The sequence below is a fragment of the Nerophis lumbriciformis genome, linkage group LG03, assembly GCF_033978685.3.
Source record: "Nerophis lumbriciformis linkage group LG03, RoL_Nlum_v2.1, whole genome shotgun sequence".
Classification (NCBI taxonomy): domain Eukaryota; kingdom Metazoa; phylum Chordata; class Actinopteri; order Syngnathiformes; family Syngnathidae; genus Nerophis; species Nerophis lumbriciformis.
This window is the reverse complement of record NC_084550.2, coordinates 8,488,705-8,512,510: the sequence shown is the minus strand read 5'-3', so window position 1 is coordinate 8,512,510 and position 23,806 is coordinate 8,488,705. Positions and strand designations below refer to the sequence as shown.

The 23,806-nt window shown below is 40.9% G+C and overlaps 1 protein-coding gene across 2 annotated transcripts in view; it reads left to right on the top strand.

Annotated features, from left to right (window-relative positions):
• Positions 1-23,806, top strand: part of kntc1 (kinetochore associated 1) — a 124,268-nt gene that overhangs the window by 54,859 nt on the left and 45,603 nt on the right. For both annotated transcript variants that reach the window (XM_061932964.1, XM_061932956.1), the window contains exons 44-57: positions 2,191-2,249; positions 2,331-2,550; positions 2,623-2,696; positions 2,772-2,982; positions 3,073-3,185; positions 3,251-3,306; positions 9,058-9,136; positions 9,213-9,337; positions 9,408-9,543; positions 15,904-15,999; positions 16,115-16,171; positions 20,564-20,618; positions 22,269-22,332; positions 22,468-22,597. In XM_061932964.1, the coding sequence (XP_061788948.1) occupies positions 2,191-2,249; positions 2,331-2,550; positions 2,623-2,696; positions 2,772-2,982; positions 3,073-3,185; positions 3,251-3,306; positions 9,058-9,136; positions 9,213-9,337; positions 9,408-9,543; positions 15,904-15,999; positions 16,115-16,171; positions 20,564-20,618; positions 22,269-22,332; positions 22,468-22,597 (1,475 nt within the window). The remainder of the gene's footprint in view (positions 1-2,190; positions 2,250-2,330; positions 2,551-2,622; positions 2,697-2,771; positions 2,983-3,072; positions 3,186-3,250; positions 3,307-9,057; positions 9,137-9,212; positions 9,338-9,407; positions 9,544-15,903; positions 16,000-16,114; positions 16,172-20,563; positions 20,619-22,268; positions 22,333-22,467; positions 22,598-23,806) is intronic.

Genomic DNA, 23,806 nt, shown 5'->3' with positions numbered 1-23,806 from the left:
GCTTCAAAGTGCCTGATTTTAACCATCGTTATATACACCCGTCCATTTTCCTGTGACGTCACACAGTGATGCCAATACAAACAAACATGTCGGATAGAACAGCAAGATATAGCGACATTAGCTCGGATTCAGACTCGGATTTCAGCGGCTTAACACTGTCTGATAAGATAATTACTAACAACTATGAACTAGGTTTACAGCATATGAAATACATTTGGCAGCAACATGCACTTTGAGAGTGCAGACAGCCCATTTCAGGCGCGCTAAGAACATATATTTTTCCACGATTTCAGCACTCAGGTTAACCATACCTAAATAGACACAAAATACTGCATTACACAAGACTACCCGAATGTACTCGAATGATTGAAAAAAATAAATGTTTTTAAGCTAAATTATTGGTAAACACAGTTTATGTATAATAATTTACATAAAACCGCGAGTAATGAATAAAGTTTTCATCAATTAATATATTCTGTAGACATACCCTCATCCGCTCTCTTTTCCTGAAAGCTGATCTGTCCAGTTTTGGAGTTGATGTCAGCAGACCAGGGAAGCTAGGGTCGATATTCTTCTCTTGATCATCTTCGGTGGCATAAGGGACGGTGTGACCCAAGACATCCAAGGGGTTTAGCTCGCTCGTCTGCGGGAACAAACTGCCGCCATTGCTTGCCGTGCTACCGAGGTCCTTTGTCCCTGAATAGCTCACACACTCGGGCAGATTCAATGGGGGTCTGGCGGCAGATTTCTTTGACTTTATCGTTGGAAATGCATCTGCTTTGAGTGTCGCAGGATATCCACACATTCTTGCCATCTCTGTCGTAGCATAGCTTTCGTCGGTAAAGTGTGCGGAACAAACGACTGACCATTTCGTCGGCTTTCCCCACACCCTCGTATTTTGAACACATTTCGTCCAATTTCTTGCCACTTTCGCATCTTTGGGCCACTGGTGCAACTTGAATCCGTCCCTGTTCGTGTTGTTACACCCTCCGACAACACACCGACGAAAGTGAGAAAATGGCGGATTGCTTCCCGATGTGACGTCACAACGTGACGTCATCGCTCCGAGAGCGAATAATAGAAAGGCGTTTAATTCGCCAAAATACACCCATTTAGGGTTCGGAAATCGGTTAAAAAAAAAAAAGGTCTTTTTTCTGCAACATCAAGGTATATATTGACGCTTACATAAGTCTGGTGATAATGTTCCCCTTTAAAAAAGAGGTTCGTAAAACAGTTCAAAAAGAGGTCCGTAAAACAGTTCAAAAAGAGGTCCGTAAAACAGTTCAAAAAGAGGTCCGTAAAACAGTTCAAAAAGAGGTCCGTAAAACAGTTCAAAAAGAAGTTTGTAAAACAATCCAATCCAATCCACTTTATTTATACAGCACATTGAAACAACAGTTGAAAAAACAGTTGAAAAAGGAGGTTCAAAAAGAGGTCGTTTGGAAATTGGGCAGATCCTGCCTTCTCTCCGCTTTGTAGTCCTTGGGTTAAAACAATATATTTCTGTTGATTACCATACATGAAAGAAAGCAGAAAACCCTTCATGTTGCTTTCCCCCTACACAGTGGAGTTTTACGAGCCTTAGTCTTGCTAGGTTCAAAGACAGCTTTTGGTCTTCTCGCTGGGAACTCATTTCAACACAAAGTTTTTGTGATACCGGTAACTTAAATAAAATTATTCTAACAACATATGTTTGGCAATTGTCTATATTTTTCACAATTACAAATATATATATATATATATATATATATATATTTATATATATGAGAATACACAAAAAAGAGAAAACCATGCTTGTCTCACATGGGGATTGTAAATGAAAGGCAAAATTCCAACAAAAATGAGCGGTTCCTCTTAAGTGAAATGCCTTATTTTTATTTTGTCTATTTATAATTGGTCTTTAACCAAGCAAAAATATGTTTTGTACGATTACTCAAATGCATTTTCAGTTAAATACTTAATCACTAAAATATTTAATAGCCCTCGTTGTAATACTAAGGTTGTAGTTTATGGTGATGAACTGCACTGTACCATACGGAAACTTGTAAAATATTGCCCCTGAGTGCAAACTACAGCCATAATGTTCCTACTCAGGGAACTTTAATATCTCTGTAAAGGCAACATTTTAGGTTCTTGCACAAGTGTACCTAATGTGGCTGGAAGATTCTGAAATTCTTTTGATGTGTTAAGCTCCAGAGCTCAGCGAGGAGACCTTCCCTACTCTCCTTCTGATTAGCAAACTGATGAAGGTATTGCACGCCAATCTGAAATAAAGATTTATGATCACCTAAGAACATTCAATCAAATAACAGATGTCTGACCTTCCGTAGGTGAGCCTGGACAAGCTGTACATGCTTGCAGTGACCCACATGTTTGAGACAAAAATGAAGCCCCTGGTCCTTGAGCAAAGGAACCGGGGTCATGATGCTCAAGGCTTCAACAAGGAGACTTTCAAAGTGGCAAAGACCATCATGACGTACATCCACAGCATCCAGAACCCAGAGTGGGCGGTGGCCACAGCCCACAAGATCACCCAAGAACTGCCTCCAGGTCTGACCTGCACAGGAAACACTTGATCTGTGTAGTATTTAGACTCAAATCTTGCTCTTACCACCTTTGTAGGCTATGGGAAGGCGCAGTCCCTTAAGTTCTGCATGGCCCTTGGAGATGCTTGGCTCAAGAATTCAAACCTTGATGTGGGATTTCTTCACAATTATTTCTTTGTAGTTGCTTACTTGTTTTGAGCCCGCCACCGTCTGGTGCCCACGCAGGAGTCGTCGCGGACCCGAGGGGAGGCCTTTCAGTCCAAGCTGAAGCTGCAACTCCAGCGGTCAGCAACAGAAAACACCTTGATGGCCAGTCAGCTCAACATCCCGGAGCTCCTCAAGCTGACGGCGGCTCCGGACAGACTCATTATGGCTCTTTATGAGCACAGCAGTGTGGAACAGCGCTTCACGGACTCTGCGGGCCACACCTACCCCGGTGAGTGAACTAAAAAGGTTATGACATGAAATGCATCAGTAGTGTTTTTTCGATTTATCTTGATCATTTCTTCACTTACCATTATTTCAGACATACATGCGTTGGTTAAGGAAATAGCGTCCATCAACAACGTGGACCTTGTAAAAGTCCGTAACATAAAGTTGGAAAAATGGATCTGCAGAACAAGTTTTGCTGTGGCAAAGGTTTGTAAGACACAGTTGTTATTTGAAAAGTTTTTTTTTTTAATGAATGTTGCTTTTACAATCAGGATATTGGCCACCATGACTGTGTCAGCAGCTTTAAGGATGACCCAGACCTAATGAAGTAAGTCTTAATATTAGGATAATGTCCATAGATATTTATCCATCTGTCCATTATAAATTCAACATCCGTCCAGGCCAGGGTACATAAAATGTTTCCTTTCCATGGTAAAAGATCTGTCCAGTAATCATCCACATCAGAGAAATGAAACATCTTGTTGCTTTAAATTTGTTATGTTTTAGGGATGTCCCGATCCGATATTTGGATCGGATCGGCTGCCGATATTTGCCAAAAATTGCGTATCGGCAAGGCATGGGAAAATGCCGATCCAGATCCAGTTTAAAAAAAAAAACTCCGGTCCGTGTTTTCCAACGCACCGATTTAAATAATACATTCCACTTTTCTGCTGCTCCGTAATTTCCGTTCCGCATTTTCCAGCACACCTTCAACACATCCACAGGTCTGTGAATTCTCACGCAGTTGCTTTTCGCTGCTGGCATTACACGACAGGCTCTTCTCACTCTTTCTTGTGTCTCCCTCTCACAGACAGCAAGTGCACCTTCTTATACACTTCACATACTGTCACGACATACGTCACATACTGTCACGTCATACGTCACATACGTATACGTCCTCCCCGAGCAGAGAGGTAGCAGCATGGCTAACGTTAGCTGTGATGCTAGCGCAGCCGTGCGAGCAACGCTCCCTCTAAGGTGCTCGCCTGTGCAATTGCGCACTGTTTAAGCGTCCTCTGCGCATAGCAAATCTATGCCATGCACAAAATCTAATAAAAAAATAAGCGCATAACAATTTTCGACACACGGACACGACAGAGAAAACAGTTTTCGTCATCATTGTTCAAATATTGTGACGTCTGTCGAGACGCTTATCTCTATTCGGTGCCACACGTCCACACCATCAAAATGCTGAGGCAAAAATTTCCACATCAACACCGTATGAAAACATTAGTGATTTTTTTAGTTGTGATTTCCTTCTCTGCATGAAAGTTTAAAAGTAGCATATATTAATGCAGTATGAAGAAGAATGTTTTAATGTAGACATGCAAGCCTTGAAAGAAAATTTTGAAAATCAAGACTACATTTCCTGCAAATGGGTGCATTTCTACCCTATATTTTAACTTTAGATTTATTCTCATATCAAACTCTTTTGGCTGTCTTTTTGACACTTACATCCGGCGCCTCCCTCCACACCCTGGATAATAAATAATGTAAATAATTCAATGTGATTATCTTGTGTGATGACTGTATTATGATGATAGTATATATCTGATAGCATATATCTGTATCATGAATCAATTTAAGTGGACCCCGACTTAAACAAGTTGAAAAACTTATTGGGGTGTTACCATTTAGTGGTCAATTGTACGGAATATGTACTTCACTGTGCAACCTACTAATAAAAGTCTCAATCAATCAATCAAAACACATAGAATCATCATACTGCTGTGATTATATGCATCAAGTGTTCATTCAAGGCTGAGGCAAAATATCGAGATATATATTGTGTATCGCAATATGGCCTTAAAATATCGCAATATTAAAAAAAGGCCATATCGCCCAGCCCTAGTTCAATGATGCCATTTCTGTTTGTCATGTATAATTTTGTCTATTTTGTGTTTCTCCTTGAATAAACAGGTCAGTTTCTTGTTACCAACCATTGTGTATTATTCAAACTCCCCTAATTCAGCTGGCTAGTTGTTATCAAGAGTACTAAAACCCTTTTCAACATGATTCTGACAACTAAGTAGACTAAATAACTTTAAACTTTAATACATAGATCGGAAATGCAAAAACAATATCGGTATCGGATCGGAAGTGCAAAAACCTGGATCGGGACATCCCTATTATGTTTATATTAAATAGAAGGTTAATCCATCACCCCCTTATGTTTGTTTGGTGTATAATACTGTATAGTGCTTTATATTGTGTTTAAAATGTACAAACTTTTACTAAAATATGGACTTTTGTCGCAGCTTGAACCCATTAGTCATATTTACATTGTTTTTTTATGGGGAAATTTGCTTCAATATACAACCTTTTCTATTTGCTTTAGGGCCTATCATGTGCAGCGAAACTCTGTTGTTGAACCTGTTCCAAAAAGCATTTAGGTTCAACAACATGAAAGGCCCTAAAGTATTGAGAAGTATGTGTGGGCATCTGTGGTCATGGCTTAGAATTGGATCATTTCTCCCTGAAACCTTCCACAATCAATATTGTTACGACACTGACCATGATGATGTCTACTGAGGTATTGGCACAAGCCGCTAAACGAGATCTGACCAATCTAAGTCTAAGACTAGATCTGACCAGTCTAAGTCTAAGACTAGATCTGACCAATCTAAGTTTAAGACTAGATCTGACCAATCTTAGTCTAAGACTAGATCTGACCAATCTAAGTCTAAGACTAGATCTGACCAATCTAAGTCTAAGACTAGATCTGACCAATCTAAGTTCAAGACTAGATCTGACCAATCTAAGTCTAAGACTAGATCTGACCCATCTAAGTCTAATACTAGATCTGACCAATCTAAGTCTAATACTAAATCTGACCAGTCTAAGTCTAAGACTAGATCTGACCAGTCTAAGTCTAAGACTAGATCTGACCAGTCTAAGTCTAAGACTAGATCTGACCAGTCTAAGTCTAAGACTAGATCTGACCAGTCTAAGTCTAAGACTAGATCTGACCAATCTAAGTTTAAGACTAGATCTGACCAATCTAAGTCTAAGACTAGATCTGACCAATCTAAGTCTAAGACTAGATCTGACCAATCTAAGTCTAAAACTAGATCTGACCAGTCTAAGTGTAAGACTAGATCTGACCAGTCTAAGTCTAAGACTAGATCTGACCAGTCTAAGTCTAAGACTAGATCTGACCAATCTAAGACTAGATCTGACCAGTCTAAGTCTAAGACTAGATCTGACCAATCTAAGTCTAAGACTAGATCTGACCAATCTAAGTCTAAGACTAGATCTGACCAGTCTAAGTCTAAGACTAGATCTGACCAATCTAAGTCTAAGACTAGATCTGACCAATCTAAGTCTAAGACTAGATCTGACCAGTCTAAGACTAGATCTGACCAATCTAAGTCTAAGACTAGATCTGACCAGTCTAAGTCTAAGACTAGATCTGACCCATCTAAGTCTAATACTAGATCTGACCAATCTAAGTCTAATACTAAATCTGACCAATCTAAGTCTAAGACTAGATCTGACCAGTCTAAGTCTAAGACTAGATCTGACCAGTCTAAGTCTAAGACTAGATCTGACCAGTCTAAGTCCAAGACTAGATCTGACCAATCTAAGTCTAAGACTAGATCTGACCAATCTAAGTCTAAGACTAGATCTGACCAATCTAAGTCTAAGACTAGATCTGACCAATCTAAGTCTAAGACTAGATCAGACCAGTCTAAGTCTAAGACTAGATCTGACCAGTCTAAGTCTAAGACTAGATCTGACCAATCTAAGTCTAAGACTAGATCTGACCAATCTAAGTCTAAGACTAGATCTGACCAGTCTAAGTCTAAGACTAGATCTGACCAGTCTAAGTCTAAGACTAGATCTGACCAATCTAAGTCTAAGACTAGATCTGACCAATCTAAGTCTAAGACTAGATCTGACCAATCTAAGTCTAAGACTAGATCTGACCAGTCTAAGTCTAAGACTAGATCTGACCAATCTAAGTCTAAGACTAGATCTGACCAATCTAAGTCTAAGACTAGATCTGACCAATCTAAGTCTAAGACTAGATCTGACCAATCTAAGTCTATGAGCATGAACTGATGAAGCCTACTCGGATGAGAGACGAAACGTCTTCTAAGACAAACCAAACAGTCCATTTGCGACCGATTGAATGCCCTGAGATTACAATGACCTGGGTCAGGGGTCGGCAACCCGCGGCTCCGGAGCCGCATGCGGCTCTTTGATCACTCTGATGCGGCTCAGCAGCTTACTTGCTGAACCCCCCAATTTTCCCGTGAGACTTCCGGATTTCAGTGCCTCTCGCAGAAAACTCCCGGGATTAATATTCACCGATTTTCACCCTTACAGCTATAATAAGGGCGTGCCATGATGGTACAACATTTGGCGCCCTCTACAATCTGTATTAACAACGTGCCAGCCCAACACTTGTTATACAATATACATCTTCTGCTTGCACACGTACGTGACAGCAAGGCATACTTGGTCAACAGCCACACAGGTTACACTGACGGTGACCATATAAAACAACTTTAACACGCTTACTAATAATGTGCCACACTTTGAACCAAAACCAAACAAGAATGACAAACACATTTCGGGAGAACATCTGCACCTTAACACAACATAAACACAACAGAACAAACACCCAGAATCCCACGCAGCACTGACTCTTCTGGGCTACATTATACACCCCTGCTACCACCAAACCCCGCCCCCACCCCAAGCCTGCTCCCTCACACATCAACCCCCCCTCTCTGTGCGTCAGTTGAGGTGGGCGGGGTTTGGTAGCGGGGGTGTATAATGTAGCCCGGAAGAGTTAGGGGTGCATGGGATTCTGGGTATTTGTCTTGTTGTGTTTATGTTGTGTTACGGTGCAGATGTTCTCCCGAAATGTGTTTGTCATTCTTGTTTGGTGTGGGTTCACAGTGTGGCGCATTATTAGTAAGAGTGTTAAAGTTTTTTTTATACCGCGACCGTCAGTGTAACCTGTGTGGTTGTTGACCAAGTATGCCTTGCTGTCACCTACGTGAGCAAGCGGAAGCCGCATTCAACATGTGGCTGATCAGGCACGTTGATTGTAGTGGCCGCTATATGCTGTACCATCACGGCACGCATGACGCTGACAACCGCTATTCAGTTAAAACCCGCATGCCGCACCAGCTTAAAAATTCCATAAAAAGGTGTGAGCATCGTGTCTGAGACCCCTGGTTTATACATGGCACAAAGCATAAACATTTTACGGAGCGGAGAAGGCCCCCGACGCCTCGCCGGGGTCCGGGACCGAGGCCCCTTCCTCCGAGAGGGCCCCACCGGGAGCCATAGCTGAGGCGATCCGCGAGAAGGGCCCGACGCACGTCCAGGGTCACCACCGCGCCCACCGCACCGACACCCCGCCTCGTCCGCCTTCGCCGCGGCCGGCGTCACGCGCAGCAGGTAAGCAGCTTACCTGCCCGCCACCCCCGTGGCCGGGGGCTCGTAACAGGGGTCACTCCGCGCGCTCCGCCCGCGCAGCTTACCTGCCCGCCACCCCTGTTGCCGGGGGCGCGTAACAGGGGTCACTCCGCGCGCAGTGCGCTCACGAAAGGGGTGGGGCTCACCCTGGTTGATATAGACAGCAGCTAGGACGGTGGCCATGGAAGTTGGAACCCGCTAAGGAGTGTGTAACAACCCACCTGCCGAATCAACTAGCCCTGAAAATGGATGGCGCTGGAGCGTCGGGCCCATATACCCGGCCGTCGCCGGCAGTGAGACGCGCTTGGTGGTGCGCTCAGCGCGGCTCCCATATGATTGCGCACTGGTGTGCGTCTGGGTCGTGACAGCGTGGCACGCGAATGTCTGTGCTGCGTTGGATCAGTCTCCTTTCTTTAACAGGCAAAAGCTTTATAACCTCACTAATGCCTTGCATCGTCTATATTAGATATATAACAACGGGCGGGTGCGGGCGGATGGCGGGCGGATGCAGTTCTGATCAAATGTTAGATCGGGTGGATTGCGGATGGTTGACGACTTTCTGATGCGGTTGCGGATGAAATAATTGCCTATCCGCGCATCTCTAGTAGACACTGACCATGCCTGTGCTATATGTCGCTCTCAGGGTGGTCTACATGCTGAAAGCTTACACCACAGATGATGCTGTTTGCCTCCTCCGTGACATCCTGTCTGCTGAAATCTGGGTGAGTCTTCCATTGTATTGAGCATCAACGCAGTTGCTGAATCTGCTGTGTCTTACGTTCTCCCCCTATTATATAGCCTCTCAGCAGTTCAGGTCCACGTTTGACGTTTTATCATAGAACCCGAGCGCTCCTTTGCCTTGTGCGACTCGCCGATGCCGCCACACTTGAGACGCAGTTAAAAATCAACAGGAGTGAAATCGAGTAAGCCGGGTCCCACTATTTGACTCATTTATTTCCAGTTGTGTATAAAGCCTTTCATGTATATCCACAGCTACTACGTGAAGTGCCACATCTTTGTCACCCGGCTGGAAGCTCTGAACATTCCCCACACAGTGAAGTCATTCCACAGCAGCCCCAAAGAGGGCTTGATTAAAGGCCTGTGGAAGAACCACAGCCATGAGCCACAGGTACTTTTTCTGACCTACAATTCCACAGTAGGCCCTCAAAATAGACCTGTAATGATTTTCGTCTTTTCCGACTTACAAATGTTGTTACAATGTTGAATACTCGTGTTAAAAACTGTCGCAGCATCACGTCATAATGTTATTGCATTTGGGCGAGAGTTTGCACGCAGTTTTGGATGCCTCTGCCCACGAGGTTTTGTAGTCTGGCTGTGCCAGGACGTCACAGCGAGGTAGACATACTTATTTTGACATTAAGCCAAGCTCTTAGCCACAGGGGGAGGACTTCTTCCTCCTATGCGTTAAGTTCTTAACCTTTTTGACCTTGCGGCCCAACTTTACTAATACTTAGTAGTAGGGGTGTAACGGTACACAAAAATTTCGGTTCGGTACGTACCTCGGTTTAGAGGTCACGGTTTGGTACAGTAAGAAAACAACAAAATATACATTTTTGGGTTATTTCTTTACCAAATTTGCAAAATCCATCCATCCATCCATCCATCTTCTTCCGCTTATCCGGGGTCGGGTCGCAGCAGCCTAAGCAGGGAAGCCCAGACTTCCCTCTCCCCAGCCACTTCGTCCAGCTCTTCCTGTGGGACCCCGAGGCGTTCCCAGGCCAGCCGGGAGACATAGTCTTCCCAACGTGTCCTGGGTCTTCCCCGCGGCCTCCTACCGGTCGGACGTGCCCTAAACACCTCCCTAGGGAGGCGTTCGGGTGGCATCCTGACCAGATGCCCGAACCACCTCATCTGGCTCCTCTCGATGTAGAGGAGCAGCGGCTTTACTTTGAGCTCCTCCCGGATGGCAGAGCTTCTCACCCTATCTCTAAGGGAGAGCCCCGCCACCCGGCGGAGGAAACTCATTTCGGCCGCTTGTACCCGTGATCTTGTCCTTTCGGTCATAACCCAAAGCTCATGACCATAGGTGAGGATGGGAACGTAGATCGACCGGTAAATTGAGAGCTTTGCCTTCTGGCTCAGCTCCTTCTTCACCACAACGGATCGATACAGCGTCCGCATTACTGAAGACGCCGCACCGATCCGCCTGTCGATCTCACGATCCACTCTTCCCTCACTTGTGAACAAGACTCCGAGGTACTTGAACTCCTCCACTTGGGGCAAGATCTCCTCCCCAACCCGGAGATGGCACTCCAACCTTTTCCGGGCGAGAACCATGGACTCGGACTTAGAGGTGCTGATTCTCATCCCAGTCGCTTCACACTCAGCTGCGAACCGATCCAGTGAGAGCTGAAGATCCTGGCCAGATGAAGCCATCAGGACCACATCATCAGCAAAAAGCAGAGACCTAATCCTGCAGCCACCAAACCAGATCCCCTCAACACCTTGACTGCGCCTAGAAATTCTGTCCATAAAAGTTATGAACAGAATCGGTGACAAAGGGCAGCCTTCCACCAAAAATATTTTTCTTAGTGGAATATTTGATGTGAAGTAATGGGAACCTTGGATAGGTCAATAATTCATAATAACATTGATTTTGATTCAATATTATGTTTTGAGCAATGACAGTTTGAAAGAAAAAAAAAACAGCTTTGTTTTATTAGTCAACATTGCAACTTTTTCTAAATTACATTTAACCTTTAAGCTTTTTTATTTCACTTTCGTTATGTTTTTGTTTATTTTAATAGTATTTTTAGACTGTGCCGTGGGCCTTTAAAACATTAGCTGTGGGCCGCAAATGGCTTCCGGGGCACACTTTTGACACCCCTGCTATAGATAATAAAAAATTAAATGTGATAAATCTATGAATGAAAAGCAGAGCCTGGCGACGCATGCGTGTTTATCATAACTCTCTCTCTCTCTGTCTCTGCCCCTCCCTCACCAATGCTGCTGCGCGCACAATTTGATTTGTTTTTAACCCCTTCTTAACCCTGAACGTACACTGAAAATACACGCAACCCTAACTCAAAATGCCGTACATTTGAGGCATTTAAGAAACTCCGCCCTGACAGCTCCGCAAAAGAGGACATGTCCGGTGAAAAGAGGACGTATGGTCAGTCTATCTTAGCCCGTTAGCTGCTAGCATGCCGTGTGTTGTGCCTCGGTGTGCATTGTTTACACAACGTGCGTTACGCTACTTAATATGTCCGTGTGGAAACTCGTCCGGTACACCTCCGAACCGAACCGGAACCCCCGTACCGAAACGGTTCAATACAAATACACGTACCGTTACACCCCTACTTAGTAGGTCGTGGCCCACTCAAATATTAATACCGAATTAGTAATCTTACGCTTGATTTTAATTGTATTCAATAATTATATCTCGTCGTCGGCGATCACTCGAAACGAGTATGATTGTCCTCCTGTTGGTGGGATTGCCGTCAGGAGAACGCCTGTGCGTGGAATTTTTTAAAGTGGGGAGACTGGTGCACAGACAGCCACCACACTGTCCATGGCAAAGAGAAGGCTAGGGTCCAATGGCATGGAGACCAAGACAATTGGGGGCCCATCTTTGCTGCAGCCTTCTCCCGCCTTTGTGACCGTTGTGGAGCTTCTATGCAACCATCATTCGCCCACTCCGCCGTTGAGGTCTTTTTCGACGCGCAGACTCCAACGTCAAAAAAAATAAAAAATAAAAAATATATATCTAACCTACTTACAGTTTACAACCTTGTCAACTGATATGAAACCATGTGTTACTGTAATGCCAAAGATGATTGTTCCTCTAACACAGGGGTGCTCACACTTTTTCTGCAGGCGAGCTACTTTTCAATTGATCAAGTCGTGGGGATCTACCTCATTCATATATATAATTTATATTTACTTATTTATGAAATATATGTTTTTGTTAACAAGTTAAAGGTGTATAATGATAATGCAAGCATGTTTAACACATATAGTTAATACTGTTAATACATTAAAGGTGTTTAATGATAATACAAGTATGTTTAATACATATAGTTAATATTGTTAACAAGTTAAAGGTGTTTAAAGATAATGCAAGCATGTTTAACACATATAGTTAATATTGTTAACAAGTTAAAGGTGGTTAAAAATAATACAAGCATGTTTAACACAAATAGTTAATATTGTTAACAACTTAAAGGTGGTTAAAGATAATACAAGCATGTTTAACACATATAGTTAATATTGTTAACAAGTTACAGGTGTTTAAAGATAATACAAGCATGTTTAACACATATAGATTCCTTTCTTTCATGAAGACAAGAATATAAGTTGGTGTATTACCTGATTGTGATGACTTGCATTGATTGGAATCAGACAATGGTGCTGATAACGTCCGCATTTTCGAATGGAGGAGAAAAAAAGTCCTCCTTTCTGTCCAATACCACATGAAAGTGGTTGGTTTTTGGCATCTTATTTGTCCAGCTTCCGTACTCCTTTGTATACACTTTACAAGAAATACATTGTCGGCAAACTCCGTAGCTTGCTAGCTTGTTAGCGCAACTGTGCAACTGTGCAGTCGGTCTTTGGAGTTTTGACGACAGGTACGGTGCCAGTCTGTTGAAATAAAGTGTTTCTCGCCTTCCAGTCGGTAATTTTAATGAGCTGGCAGCAACCAGCGTCATCTCAGAAGACCCTCGGGTGCCGTGAATGTCAATCAAGTGACGAAAGTGACGTCATAGTGAAGATTTATGATCGCTCATTTTTAGGACTATTTTTTTAATGCCTGGCTGGTGATCGACTGACACACCCTCCGAGATCGACCGGTAGATCGCGATCGACGTAATGAGCACCCCTGCTCTAACACATAAACCTTAGGTTTAGGTCTGGCTGATTACAAAAATAAGTACTAACCAAATATACTGGATAAGAAGAGAGTCTTAAATAACTCACGAAAAGTACATTTTACATACAATGATGTGTGCTAAAATAAATAAACGAAAATATTAGTTATATTTTTGCGCTTAAGAAACTTGTCTGTGATTTTTAGCCCCAGACTTTTTCTGTTTGAGATTGTCATTACTGCCCCAAGTGGCGGAAAAACACCTGTGTACCGCTGCAGCTGAGAAACAAATATTGTTTGAACGCAAGCCGCTCCCTATAGGGCTATAGGGAGCGCTTGCGTCCAAACAATTGGACCTTATGGTTAAGAAACGCTGATCTATATAATGTTTAGGAAGTTTATATTCGACTGTGTCCGGAAAATAACAGCGGTGATGACTGCATGAATATTTATACAATATATCTTTTCAACGTAAATTATGATACTTTTGCAGAGGCTGGGTCGTGGTTTCATTTGCAATCTGGGAAAGCGGGCAGAAAGGCTCAAAAAACGGGTTATAAAAGTGACTGTGGAAAACAATCACACAAAGCACACCTAATACACATTATCTACACCACAAGGAAGTGTTTTAAATGTAAATTAAAAATCATCATAGATCCCCTTTAAATACAGCAGAGCAATCCTGTCATATAGAGCAGCGGTCCCCAACCTCCAGTTGCAGGCCGCAAAGAAGTTTGAAATCCATTTTATGGCCATGTTATTTTTTGTCTTTTGGGTATTTTATTTTGGAAGAATCGTTAATTCCACCATTGTGGACTATCGTACTTGATTGAGCCGCCACCATCAATGTGCGCGGTTAGGGTAAGCTAGCAAAATAAATTGCAGGGAAAGAAGGACGATGGTCTGTCAGGTTCAAACACTGATGATATCTATTAAACAGACAAGAAGCAAGGAATCATGCAGAGACAGAGTTCAATTTGGGATCAATCTCCCACCACGCTCTGAGCTAACAGTCCCACGTGCTCCTCTATTTATTTGGGAGGTCCCTGGTTACATCACTGAGGCCGCCTCTAAAAGGAGTGGCCACACATTTCATGCAAAGCAGCTTCCAGTACGCACAATACGTGACGGAATGTGCTGGGGGCCTTGTGATTGCCTTGTCTCTGCTTCGTCTGCGTGCTGTCGTCTTATCTTCGTTGAGGTCCTTGAAGTCCTTGGCTGTTAGTGGGCTAAGACAAACAAAACCCCTCATATGCTGTAGCTGATAACAAGTTTTGTCCTTGCACAGACAGAAAAAGTACAGCTTGAGCACAACAGCTAATAACTATAGCAACGGACTTTAAGCATAAGAGTTGTGTGATAATTTACACATAATTATTCTAACATGGTCCCACTGATTCTGCATTAAGTGTGGTGACACTGTACATTTAAACTGTCATAGTTTGTCCCACTTTCTTCATCTTACATTATTATGTCACTGTCACATCACCCGGCTCGTGTTTTTAGCGTTCTCAAAATGTAGCCTCTGGAACAACACTGCAAAAAGTCAGTGTTCAAAAACAAGAAAAAAAAATACAAAAATGAGGGGTATTTTATTTGAACTAAGCAAAATTATCTGCCAATAGAACAAGAAAATTTGGCTTGTCAAGACTTTCCAAAACAAGTGAAATTAGCTAACTTCAATGAACCCAAAAATACCTTAAAATAAGTATATTCTCATTAATAACAAGTGCACTTTTCTTGGTAGAAAAAAAAATAAATTTTTGCTCAATATGTTGAAAAATATTCTTGGATTAAGTAAATGCTAGTGCCATTATCTTGACATAATGATATGCGCTCGGCATTACATTCCTTAAAACCAGCAAACTTATACTAAAAACGAATTTATTGTTCTTAAGGGGTCTCCTAGCCGCTCAGGAAAATCATATGGTCTAAAAATGCATTTTTCCATCGATAACATGACATCATCGCGCCAAGTGCGTGCTCTTTCAGTCAATTAGTGAGCATATATACAGCCCGGTCCTCAGCCAAAATTTTTTTAATTGTTATTTTGAGGAATTTATCTGAATGTGCATGAACTATTTCTGTTCAAAATTGTTTGAAATGTTAAATGTTTAAATATTAACTGTCAGTTTACTGTACTGTGCCAACTGTACTACTATATGAGTACGTATTTTCTATTGTTTCATTGAAAATAAAACAGCAAAGTCAATTTGGCTGTCATCTGTTTTAATTATGAGACAAAATTTTGTCAAAATCATGACTTTTTTTTTCATGCTTGAAATAAGAAAATATTACTTTAAAAAAGTAGTTTTATACTTGTGAGTGTTGATGACACAGCTTTGCAACAGTTGATATTCTAGTTTCAAGCATGTTTTACTTAATATAGGTCAACAAATCTCAGCAACAAGCTGTAATATCTTACTGAGATCATTTAGGACCAAAACACTTAAAACAAGTAAAAGACTCTAACATAAAATCTGCATAGTGAGAAGAATGATCTTATCAGACAGGAAAATAAGCAAATATCACCCTTATTTGAGATATTTCATCTTACTTAGATTTCACTTTTTGAAGTGAAGTTAGGCCCCTTGATTCAGTTTTTTCTTTTGCACTCCCCACAAGATCTGTCATACCAAAACACCTTCTTACTATTTTCAGGCTGTGCGCTTGGTGGCAGATTTGTGCCTGGAGTACAAGGTGTACGACACGCAGCTGTGGACCAGTCTTCTTCAGAAGATGCTTGGCTTCAACTTGGTGAGGACATGTGCATCGTGCATTGATTCATACACTTGGCCATAAGCTCTGTTGACAATGAATAATATGAAGTTGTTTGCAGGAAAATAACACGCATGTTTCTCTGTTCTTGCAGATTAGCGATCTCCAGAATGTGCTAGAAACAGTGGTTTCCGTTCCTGCTCTTTGGGAGGTTGTGTTTCACATAAAATTAAGATTCGGCGCCTCAATTTACGAGCTTAACTGGTTCTGTGATGGAGCTCTTAACTCAAAACACTTGTATCTCAAAATCCCCCAAAACAACACAATTTTAACATGCCTTTTAAATAAAAAAAAACAAAAACTTTTAGGTAAGAAATATTGTATAAAAACAGTACAATAAAATGTACTACAAACTACAGTAGTTATATGAAGTAATGTCATGATAATGTACATAATTTATGTTGGAAAGCGGAATTCTATCTCCTTCCAGCTGTTTCTCCGCCAAACACACCATCAGCAGCTTCTCTAAACTTAATGTCTGCCATTTCGATATTATTTTAACAATCTTGGCTGGCGTTGTACTTGTCAGGTTCAAACACTGATGACATCTATTAAACAAGACAAGAGGCAAAGAATTAAACAGAGACAGAATTCAATTTGGACTCAATATGTTGATGACAGTCGCCCGGACATTGTATCCTTCTACAATCTCCAGCACGCTCTGCCAAAAGATTGTATGCCTCCTTCTTTTATTTTGGACCCTCCCTGACCACTTGGCCACCTCTGTTTCCAAAGGACGAAGATTCCAAAAAAGTTCACAGAAAAGGTGGTAAACAATTCACAGAGAAGGTCAGTTCAAAAAGAGTTGGTAAAATAGTTCAAAAAGAGGTCCATAAAATGGATGGTTTCCTGCTGACCCCACTGTGGACTGGACTCTTACTGTTATGCTGGATCCACTATGGACTGTACTCTCACAATATTATGTTAGACCCACTCGACATCCATTGCATTCGGTCTCCCTAGAGGGGGGGGTTACCCACATATGCGGTCCTCTCCAAGGTTTCTCATAGTCATTCACATCGACGTCCCACTGGGGTGAGTTTTTCCTTGCCCTTATGTGGGCTTTGTACCGAGGATGTCGTTGTGGCTTGTGCAGCCCTTTGAGACACTTGTGATTTAGGGCTATATAAATAAACATTGATTGATTGATTGATAAAATAGTTCAAAAAGAGTTCCATAAAATTGTTCAAAGAGAGTTCGTAAAATACTTCAAAAAGAGTTCGTCTGGAAATTGGGCAGATCCTGCCATCTGTCCGCTTTGAAGTCCTTGGGTTAGAACAATATCTTTCTGTTGATTACCATACGTGAGAGAAAACAGAAAATAATTCATGTGGCTCTCCCCTTTACACAGTGGAGTTTTATGGGCCTTACTCTTGGTAGGCCTCAAAGACAGCCCCTGTCCTTTTGCCTGGAACTCATTTCAACACAAAGTTTTTTGTGATAACTTACAAACAATTATTCTAACAGTACTCATTCTGCTTCAGTATGATGCAGACTCGCAGTGAAATGCTCAAATGGCTCTGCCAGGTTTGCAACACTATCATGTTTTTGATGATTTCTTTATTTAATTCAATGAATAGCATTCACCTTTTAGCACTGTCCTGCACACTCACGTATTTTCCTTGCCATGGTTGGAAAGCAAAGTTGTCTAGGAAGTTATTGTAAACAATCTGTCATATTTAACCGTCGTAGCAGCCGTTACCTTCATTTAAAAAAACTCACCTTGAGCTCGCTCAGTAGATTATAAAGCCAGTGTTCCTGTCGGCTCCTTGATTGTTTACAGTCTTCTCTTTTTGTTTTGTTCAGGATTCTACTGTCATTAACAGTCCTAAGACCACCATCATTCCCTCCTCTCTTATGTCTTCTTCCATGTTGCCTATTTTTACCCATTGCTATGGTGGTTGCTAAGTATCTTCTTTAATTTTTGATCACATTTGTTTGTGCAAGATTTCGGCTTACACTTTGTGGAGTGCTGCGGTGAATAATCCTAACTAGAGATGTCCGATAATGGCTTTCTTGCCAATATCCGATATTGTCTAATTCTTAATTACCGATTCCGATATCAACCGATACCGATATATACAGTCGTGGAATTAACACATTATTATGCCTAATTTTGTTGTGATGCCCCGCTGGATGCATTACACAATGTAACAAGGTTTTCCAAAATAAATCAACTCAAGTTATGGAAAAAAATGCCAACATGGCACTGCCATATTTATTATTGAAGTCACAAAGTGCATTATTTTTTTTTAACATGCCTCAAAACAGCAGCTTGGAATTTGGTACATGCTTTCCCTGAAAGAGCATGAGGAGGTTGAGATGGGCGGGGTTGAGGTGTGGGGGGTGTATATTGTAACGCCCCGGAAGAGTTAGTGCTGCAAGGGGTTCTGGGTATTTGTTCTGTTGTGTTTACGTTGTGTTACGGTGCGGACGTTCTCCCGAAATGTGTTTGTCATTCTTGTTTGGTGTGGGTTCACAGTGTGGCGCATATTTGTAACAGTGTTAAAGTTGTTTATATGGCCACCTTCAGTGTGACCCGTATGGCTGTTGACCAAAATGCCTTGCATTCGCTTGTGCATACCTGCCAACTACTCCGGTTTTCCCGTAATTCGTACGGTTTTCATCAACCTATTCCGGGTTACGGTTGCAGTGATAAAAAATACGGTTTTTCATTAATTTAAAAAAAAAAAGGGTGAAAACTACGCGAATTGCACCTTGTTAGCGATGTAAAAGACCACGTTGGGACAAAAAAACACAAGTCTAATGCCGTTGCTAGCGATACAAGTGGAAAACTTTCAACGTTTTTCGTCGCCCAAACAGATTCTTTGGATGTGATAAATGCCGAAGTTTTATTTACGGAGGCAATAATTGAGCATGGACTTCCAATCGCACTGGCTGATCACATGGGACAGTTAAATGTTTGTAATGCAACCTTTAAAAATCATTACGCGGTGATCGCAGTCCCAAAAATAAACTTTTCTTGCATGATAATGTCCAGAAAAATTCGCTTTATATTACTATAGAGTCCTTTTAACGAATGAGTTTGATGGTTTATCACAAACCCTAAATGAAAGAAGTCCTTTGTTCTCCTGCACCATGGCCTTGCTTCGTGTTTGGTGCGCAATCCTGTCGGCTGTATTTCACAGCACGACATACTGTTAAAAGTGTTTATACTATTTATGCTTTCAAGTCCAAGTTGAAGAAATCTTGTTAAATGTTGACAGCATAACTACCAAAATACAGAAGTATGTCCTTAATATTTTTGCAGTGCTATTTCTGTTGAAAAGTTCAAATGATTACATTAGAGATGTGATATGTGCCACTTTTCAAGTGTCTGATGGCTTACCGGTAAATTAATTTTCATTATTTTTTCATATTTTGAATTCTTTTGAAAGGCTTACAAAAAAACTACATTTGAATTGTAATTCCATGCTATTGACAGGACTATTAATTTTAATGAAGTTAGCTTACCATGTTTACAGTATGATAATTGTGATAGAAATGTGAATTTTAGGCACAGAATATTTTTTACAATTGGACAAGGCAGTAGATTATACAAGCTTGGACAGAAAGTTAATAATGACACCAATTTTTTTTTTTATGGAATTGTTTAGTACTGTTTTACCATTTGTTTACTGTAAAAAGTGTTTATACTGTTTATACTTTCAATTAACAAATTGAAGTCTTGTGAAAGGTTGACAGGATAACTGGCATTGACTGTCAAAATAATTTCAAACTATTGAAGTTAGCTTACAGAATAAACATGCCAATCAACCCATATGATTTTTGCTGTAATATGTTTGTTTTGAAAAGTCACTGTGACTGATAGAAAAGTGATGGTTTTAGCAACATTTTAACCTGTCTGAATGCTAATAATCATTTTGCGTCGGGGGGCGAAGCCCTGAACCCTCCACCAGGACTTTGTCCTGGACCTACCGGGGCCTGCGGCCCTTGGACCCTGGCTACTAGGTTTTTCTGATTTCAAAAGTTGGCAGGTATGCTTGTGTGTGTGAATACCTGTAGATATTATGTGACTTGGCCGGCACGCAAAGGCAGTGCTTTTAAGGTTTATTGGCGCTCTGTACTTCTCCCTACGTCCGTGTACACAGCGGCGATTTTAAAAGTCATATACCGATAATTTCCGATATTACATTTTAAAGCATTTATCGGCCGATAATATCGGCAGCCCGATATTATCGGACATCTCTAATCCTAACACACCATACAGATAAAGATATAAACGGCTCAATGCCTGGTTTTTTATCTTTTGTGTCTGTAACATAAAAAAAATCACTGAAGATTTAGAAAATCTTTGTGTGTACCAGCCTTAAGACCAGATGTTTTGGTTCACTGTGGCATTTGCTATGCCAACAATGATTGCATTTCAAATTTCTACTTCTAAACTTAAACAGAACAATTTGCTGAGAGAGATCTCTTACCTCAAAACACTCTTAAATTGAGGTACCACTCATTATGTACGTACTGTATATACATCGAACTCCATTATTCTGACAGGCCTAATTCTGTCCTCCCTTTCCAGATCTCTAGTTTCTCCAGGACCTGGAAGAGTGTGCTGCTTGCACCTTTTGTTTCAGGTATTCCTTTGATAATAAACACAGTAGTAGTTAACACATTTGTTTGTTTCCATCACTCCTTCCATTAGAATACTCTAGTTCAGTGGTCCCCAACCTTTTTTGCACCAGGGACCGGTTTAATGTAGGCATTATTTTCAGGGACCGGCTTTCCTTTCATGCCAGATAAACACAACAGAAATAAGTGCATGAAATATACAACTCACTATAACGCTGAATTAGTGGGAGTCCTGGGCTTGTTTTTTTGCAATGAGATGCAGAGGGTAATCAGCCTTTGGCTATAATCTGTCACATTTATAGTTTATATGGTGCATTGTATCATGTCACAATTTGAGGACTTTATTTGTACATCTATAAACAAGCTTATTGGTGTGTCTACACTGCAAAAAGTCAGTGTTCAAAAACAAGAAAAAAAAATTACAAAAATGAGGGGTATTTTACTTGAACTAAGCAAAATTATCTGCCAATAGAACAAGAAAATTCGGCTTGTCAAGACTTTCCAAAACAAGTAAAATTAGCTAACCTCAATGAACCCAAAAATACCTTAAAATAAGTATATTCTCACTAATAACAAGTGCACTTTTCTTGGTAGAAAAAAAAAATTAGAACTTTTTGCTCAATATGTTTAAAAATATTCTTAAATGAAGTAAATGCTAGTGCCATTATTTTGACATAATGATATGCGCTTTCTTGAAACCAGCAAACTTATACTAAAAACTAATTTATTGTTCTTAATGGAAAGGCAACAAGGCAACCGCTTGTTACTCTCGGGATTTCCTATCCACTCAGGCAAATCATATGGTCTAAAAATGCATTTTTCCATGGATAACATGACATCATCGCGCCAAGTGCGTGCTCTTTCAGTCAATTAGTGCGCATATATACAGCCCGGCCCCCGGCCAAATTTTTTTTTTAATTGTAATTTTGAAGAATTTATCTGAATGTGCATGAACTATTTCTGTTCAAAATTGTTTGAAATGTCACATGTTAAATGTTTAAATATTAACTGTCAGTTTACTGTACTGTACCAACTGTACTACTATATGAGTACCTATTTTCTATTGTTTCATTGAAAATAAAACAGCTGGCTGTCATCTGTTTTAATTGTGAGACACAATTGTGTCAAAATCATGATTTTTTTTTTTTTTTCATGCTTGAAGTAAGAAAAGATTACTTTAAAAAAGTAGTTTTATACTTGTGAGTGTTGATGACACAGCTTTGCAACAGTTGATATTCTAGTTTCAAGCATGTTTTACTCAATATAGGTCATCAAATCTCAGCAACAAGCTGTAATATCTTACTGAGATCATTTAGGACCAAAACCCTTAAAACAAGTAAAACACTCCAACGTAAAATCTGCTTAGTGAGAAGAATTATCTTATCAGACAGAAAATAAGCAAATATCACCCTTATTTGAGATATTTCATCTTACTTACATTTCAGTTTTTGCAGTATAGTGGGACAGGCGAAAGTAAGTCGGAGACAATGCAGTCGTAAATAAATTATTTCATGTTTCTCTGCGGTCCAGTAGCAAATGCGTCACGGACCGGTGGTTGGGGACCACTGCTCTAGTTGTGTGGTACTTCAAGGGAAGGAGCTAAGCTCAATTAAACTGAACCATTCAGCGGAAACTAATGCCTGGTTTGGTTACAGCTTCTTTGCCTTTGAGCGCTGATCAACAAGCAACACTCTACAGGACCTTTGTTCTCCTCCTAAAGTATGCACTTTTTTTTATTTTCCCTTACATGCACCATTTTTATATTTCCTTAATATGATATTCCCAGTCTCCTTTTACCCACAAAGCATTTGTTTGACTGTCTGTACTTATTTTGGGCTTGCTATCTTTTCCAAGGTGTCCGTTCTTGTTGAATTTGGAACTAATCGGAATTGCCAAAGGCTTCGCACAGTTCAACCTGCTGGCCTTTGCCCTGGGGACTCTCCTCCTCATCCCCTGTGCCAGCAAGAAAGCTCAGCAGATTGAAGTAAGCAAACCTGCTTCTGTTCAGACCAGACATTCTGCCTTTGGCTCTAATTTGTTTCAATCTCACTATTGCATCATCAGACCCAATTTTTTGCTTATTGTTTGGATTTCTATCAGACCTACTGCCTTTGGTTCTTTGTTCAGTGTCTACTAGTACACGTATTTGTATTGAACCGTTTCGGTACGGGGGTTCCGGTTCGGTTCGGAGGTGTACCGAACGAGTTTCCACACGGACATATTAAGTAGCGTAACGCACGTTGTGTAAACAATGCACACCGAGGCACAACACACGGCAGGCTAGCAGCTAACGGGCTACGATAGACTGACCATACGTCCTCTTTTCACCGGACATGTCCTCTTTTGCGGAGCTGTCAGGGCGGAGTTTCTTAAATGCCTCAAATGTCCGGCATTTTGAGGTAGGGTTGCGTGTATTTTCAATGTACGTTCAGGGTTAAGAAGGGGTTAAAAACAAAACAAATTGTGTGCTCAGCAGCATTGGTGAGGGAGGGGCAGTGACAGAGAGAGAGAGAGAGTTATGATAAACGTGCATGCGTCGCCAGGCTCTGCATTTTATCCATAGATTTATCACATTTAATGTTTTATTATCTATAGCAGGGGTGTCAAAAGTGTGCCCCGGAGGCCGTTTGCGGCCCACAGCTAATGTTTTAAAGGCCCACGGTACATTCTAAAAATACTATTAAAATAAAAATAAAAAGTGAAATGAAAAAGCTTAAAGGGTAAATGTAATTTAGAAAAAGTTGCAATGTTGACTAATAAAACAAAGCTCTTTTTTTCCTTTCAAACTGTCATTGCTCAAAACATAATATTGAATCAAAATCAATGTTGTTATGAATTATTGACCTATCCAAGATTCCGATTACTTCACATCAAATATTCCACTAAGAAAAATATTTTTGGTGGAAGATTTTGCAAATTTGGTAAATAAATAACCCAAAAATTTATATTTTGTTGTTGTCTTACTGTATCGAAAATTAACCGAACCGTGACCTAAACCGAAATTTTTGTGTACCGTTACACCCCTAATGTCTACATATTATGTGTGTGTCTTATCAGAACCATTCTCTCATATTTCTGTCCAGATGGGTGTGAAAATAGGTTTCCTACTTTTTGGTCACATTGGTTTCACATCAGACCTGACCTAGTGCTTTAGTGTCTGTTTTTCAGTCGTGTCTATCTTCAGACCCGACTC